Source organism: Lepus europaeus, unplaced genomic scaffold (assembly GCF_033115175.1).
Source record: "Lepus europaeus isolate LE1 unplaced genomic scaffold, mLepTim1.pri SCAFFOLD_650, whole genome shotgun sequence".
Taxonomy (NCBI): Eukaryota; Metazoa; Chordata; class Mammalia; order Lagomorpha; family Leporidae; genus Lepus; species Lepus europaeus.
This window is the reverse complement of record NW_026909527.1, coordinates 20713-25703: the sequence shown is the minus strand read 5'-3', so window position 1 is coordinate 25703 and position 4991 is coordinate 20713. Positions and strand designations below refer to the sequence as shown.

Below are 4991 nucleotides of genomic sequence, written 5' to 3'. Positions count from 1 at the left end.
GGGAGGGTCCGGGGGCCAGAAGGGTAAGGGGACCTGAGGGAGGGTCTGAGGGCAAACAGGGGTGAACAGGGACCTGATGGAGCGACTGGAGGCCTGCAGGGTTGAACAGGGACATGAGGGAGTGGCTGGGGCCATCAAGTGTGAAAGGGACCTGAAGTTTTGGCTGGGTCCAGTAGGGGTGAAAGGGGACATAAATGGAGGGGCTGGGGACCAGCTGGGAACAGGAACCTGAGGGAGGGGCTGTGGCCAGCAGGGTTGAACAGGGTCCTGAGGGAAGGGCTGGGGGCAAGCAGGGGGGAACATGGACCTAAGGGAGGTGTTGGGGCCAGCTGGGGTGAAGAGGGACCTGACAGAGGGGCTGCCGCCAGCAAGGGTGAACAGGGACCTAAGGGATGGGCTGGGGCCAGCAGGGGTGAACAGAGACCTGAGGGAGGGGCTGGGGGCCACCAGGTTTGAACAGGGATCTGTGGGAGGGGCCTGGGCCAGCAGGGGCGAACAAGGACCTGAGGTAGGGGCAGGGGCCTGCAGGGTTTGGGACCTGATGGAGGGGCTGGGGCCAACCGGGTATGGGGAACTTAAGAGGGGCTGGGGACAGCAGGGGTGAACAGGGACATGAGGGAGGGGCTGGGGGTCAGCAGGTTTGAATAGTGACCTGAGGGAGGGGCTGTAGCCAGCAGGGTACTCGGACCTGACGGAGGGGCTGGGCCAGCATGGAACAGGGAACTGAGGGAGGGGCCTGGGACCAGCAGGGGACAGGAACCTGATGGAGGGCCGGGGGCCAGCAGGGTACGGGGACCTGAGGGAGGGTCTGAGGGCAAACAGGGTTGAACAGGGACCAGATTGAGGGACTGGGGGCCTGCAGGGTTGAATAGGGACCTGAGGGAGGGGCTAGGGGCCAGCAGGGTTGAACAGGGTCCTGAGGGAAGGATTGGGTCCAGCAGGGGTGAACAAGGACCTGAGGGAGGGGCTGGGGCCAGCAGTGGTGAACTGTGACCTGAGGTAGTGGCTGGGGACAGGAGTGGTGAACAGGGATATGAGGAGGGGCTGGGGCCAGCAGGGGTGATCCGGGACCTGAGGGAGTGGCTGCAGCCAGCAGGCTACAGGGACATGAGGGAGGGGCAGGGGGCAAGCAGGGGTGAACAGTGACCTGAAGGAGGGTTTGGGGCCAGCAAGGGTGAACAGGGACATGAGGGAGTGGCTGGGGCCATCAAGTGTGAAAGGGACCTGAAGTTTTGGCTGGGTCCAGTAGGGGTGAAAGGGGACATAAATGGAGGGGCTGGGGACCAGCTGGGAACAGGAACCTGAGGGAGGGGCTGGGGCCAGCAGGGGTGAACAGGGACCTGAGGGAGGGCCTGGGGCCCAGCAGGGTACGGGGATGTGAGGGAGGGGCTGGGGCTAGTATGGGTGAACAGGGTCCTGATGGATGGACTGGGGTAGCAGGATACGGGGATCTTAGGGAAGGGCTGGGGGCCAGCAGGGGTGAACAGGGACATGATGGATGTTCGGGGGCCACCAGGGGTCAACAGGGACCTGAGGTAGGGTCTGGGGTCCAGTAGGGGTAACAGGGACCTGAGGAAGGGCCTGGGGGCCAGCAAGCTACGGGGAAATGAGGGAGGGGCTGGGAGCCAGCAGGAGTGGACAGGGACCTGAGGGAGGGGCTAGAGACAGCAAGGGTGAATAGGGACCTGAGGGATGAATTGGGGGCCAGCAGGGTTGAACAAGAACTGAGGGAGGGGCTGCAGCCAGCGGGGGTGAACAGGTTTCTGAGGGAATGGCTCGGGGCCAGCAGGTGTGAATAGGGACTTGAGGGAGGGGCTGGGGGCCATCAGGGGTGAACAGGGTCCTCAGGGAAGGGCTGGGGGTTAGCAGGAGTTAATAGGGACCTAAGGGAGGGGTTGGGGCCAGCAGTGGTGAACAGGGACCTCATGGAGGAACTAGGGGCAAGCAGGGGTGAACTGCGACCTGAGGGAGGGAGGGGCTGGAGGCCAGAAGGTAACAGGGACATGAGGGAGGGGCTGGGGGCCATCAGGGAACAGGGTACTGAGGGAGGGGCTGGGGCCAGTAGGCTATGGGGACATGAGGGAGGGCCTGGGGGCCAGCAGGGGTGAACAGGGACGTAAGGGAGCGGCTGTGGCCGGAAGGGGTGAACAGGGACATGAGCAGGGTTTGGGGCCAGCAGGGGTGAACCGGGACCTGAGGGAGGGGCTGGCGCCAGCAGGGGTGAACAGGGAGCTAAGGGAGGGGCTGGGGCCAGCAGGGGTGAACAGGGACCTGAGGGATGGGCTGGGCGCCACCAGGGGTGAACAAGGACCTGTGAGAGGGGTCGGGGGCCAGCGGGGGTGAACAAGGACCTGAGGTAGGGGCTGGGGCCAGCAGGCTATGGGGACATGAGGGAGGGCCTGGGGGCCAGCAGGGGTGAACAGGGACGTAAGGGAGCGGCTGTGGCTGGCAGGGGTGAACAGGGACATGAGCAGGGGTTGGGGCCAGCAGGGGTGAACCGGGACCAGAGTGAGTGGCTGGGGCCAGCAGGTTATGGGGACCTGAGTGATGGGCTGGGGCCACCAGGAAACAGGGACCTGAGGTGTAGGACCCTAAAATTGGTGTCCCACAGAGAGAGAGACCCCCAGAAGCACGGATTCCACTCCAATCAATGCAAAAGCAGAGGAAAGTTTATTTCATTTGCAAATGGGCTGTCTCAGTAACACTACAAAGCAGTGCAGAGAGAACGACCCCGACCATCAATTGCACAGAGTATTTAAGGCTTAAAACCACAACATTAGCATATTTTCACAGCATGACAAAAGATCACAAGGTAAAGGGTTTTTCCAGGGTAAAGGAACAAAGTACTTGAGCAAGCACAAATACGGGGTCATCAGAACATAGGTTGGGTACATTTTCGATCAACTTCTGCTTTTATGGTTCCCAAAAACTTAACATAGCTCCTAAAATAATTATCACATGCTACAGGTTCAACTAAAGTTCAATTATCTCATAAAAGCATTTTGCAAGCCCAGCCATTTTGCACAGAAGCAGAACAGTATGCAGTTAGCTCACAAGCAACTCCATTTTAAACCTGCCCAATTTCTTTTACCCTTGTTAACATTATTTTAGGGTCTTACATTCCCTCCTCTTCTTTTTGTACTAATTTTAATCTTAAAATTTTAGGAATTACTTTTTAAATTTTGTAAAGGCCTAAAATAAAGAAAGGGAGCAGGGTGTTTAAAATATAACCAGTTGTCAGTTGCATACCCCGAAGAGCAGGCCCTATTTTACTAAGGGTCCTGCAATGGCTAAGATTCTTTTGGAAAGAAATTAAAAGTGTACGCTTCCGCCCGATCCTTTGTTCCATAGGGGAGTCTGATCATGAGACAGGCCGGAGATGTCCCAGGTGTCTCTTTCTACAACCAATTGACAGACATTGGGGTGCAAGGAGGGCCACCATATCCCAGAAGGGGCCACGCGGGTAACGGACCACACAACCTCAGCTGTACCAGATCTTACCTCCCACGTGATCTTCATTGGGATATGTGGGCTGCCCATCACCGGGGTAAGACAAAATAAAAGTATTGCAAGCACATCTCTGTGCCTTACAGCCGATCTTATGAGCACAGAAGCAAGTCTGCAGGGTAGGGAAAGTATGCCCCGCAGGATAGAAAAAGTTACAAAAAGGCATCAGAGTTTAAAAACAGAAAATACAACAGAGACAAAAACAGAAAACACATCCCTGACTTCTTTTTACCAATAATGTCCTTAATTTTTAGTTTCGGTACTGACCAATGACATTAAATTTATAATAGCTTTCAAAAACCTGCACAGGATATTCAGCTCCTGCGTGAGCTGCTCCACGCGGCTGCGCAGCTGCTCATTCTCTGCCATGTACTGCTGTATCTCCAGGATGCGCCGCTTGGTCTTGTCCCTGCTCTTGCGCACGGCGATATTGTTGCGCTCCCGCCGCAGCCGGTACTCCAGGCTGTTGTTCACTGCCTTCTTGCCCTCCTGTGAGGGGTCAGCCGGGGAGGGCGCCTTGAGGGGGCTGCTGGGGGGCACGGTGGTGGCCAAGGGGGCCTCGGGGACGCACAGGGGCTGGCCCGGTGCCGTCAGGGTTGGGGGCAGGCGCACGGAGGGCACGGTGGTGGCCAAGGGGGCCTCGGGGACGCACAGGGGCTGGCCCGGTGCCGTCAGGGTTGGGGGCAGGTGCACGGTCGTCTGCCCGCAGTGTGTCACCTGGTACTGCAGGGGATTGTAGCTGCCCCGGCTGCCACCTCGGCCGCCCTCTGGCCCCCGGGGCTTCTCCTTCACAGCCACAGTCCTAGGGTTGTAGCTCCCTGGGCTGCTGTCAGGTGCCGACTCCATGGCAGAGAGGTCGGAGAGCAAAGCCGGGGACTGCTCCTCCTGGAAGCCCTCGAAGCCCTGGGAGGCGAACATTTAAGCAAAGCCTGGAGGGGTAGGGAAGTTGCAAAATAATCAATGCTGGGTACAACATTTTATAAAATGTCAGGCCACATATACTGCAAGCCTTAAACAAAACCATCGGCAGCAATCTGACCCAGTCTCCAGTGCCAGTCTCCACCATTAATCATACGTTTTACCTAACTATATCCCCAGTACCTTGGCTACCGCTACCACCATCTGACTTACCCTATAAACACAATGTAACCTTCTATTTCCAACACTGTTGGACCTCTCAGTTGTAGAGATGCCCACTTGCTCGAGAGGACGCCCAAAAATCCAGACTCCAGACCAGTTGATGCAAAAAGCATGAGGTATTTATTGTACGTTTGCGCAAACGGGCCCCCACCTAAGGCGGTGAGGAGCCCTGAGCGGCAGTCTCACACAGGTTATATAGTCAACAAATTAGCATATGGGATTGGCCAGTTCGGAGGGACAATTAGCATACCGGAGAGTGCTGAGGAGAGTGCTAAGGGAACCAGCTGAGGAGAATGCTGAGGAGAGTGCTGAGGGAACCAGCTGAAGAGAATACTGAGGGGAGT

The 4991-nt window shown here is 57.4% G+C and overlaps 1 protein-coding gene across 1 annotated transcript; it reads right to left on the bottom strand.

Annotated features, from left to right (window-relative positions):
- Positions 1–3808: 3808 nt before the first annotated feature.
- LOC133755625 (CCAAT/enhancer-binding protein epsilon-like) lies at positions 3809–4425 on the bottom strand (the record flags this gene model as incomplete). Its single annotated transcript, XM_062185695.1, has 2 exons — positions 4147–4425; positions 3809–4065 (listed from the first exon to the last, which is right to left on the bottom strand). Coding segments are annotated over exons 1-2 (536 nt in total), but the record flags the coding sequence as incomplete, so codon positions are not given.
- Between the last annotated feature and the right edge of the window lie 566 nt (positions 4426–4991).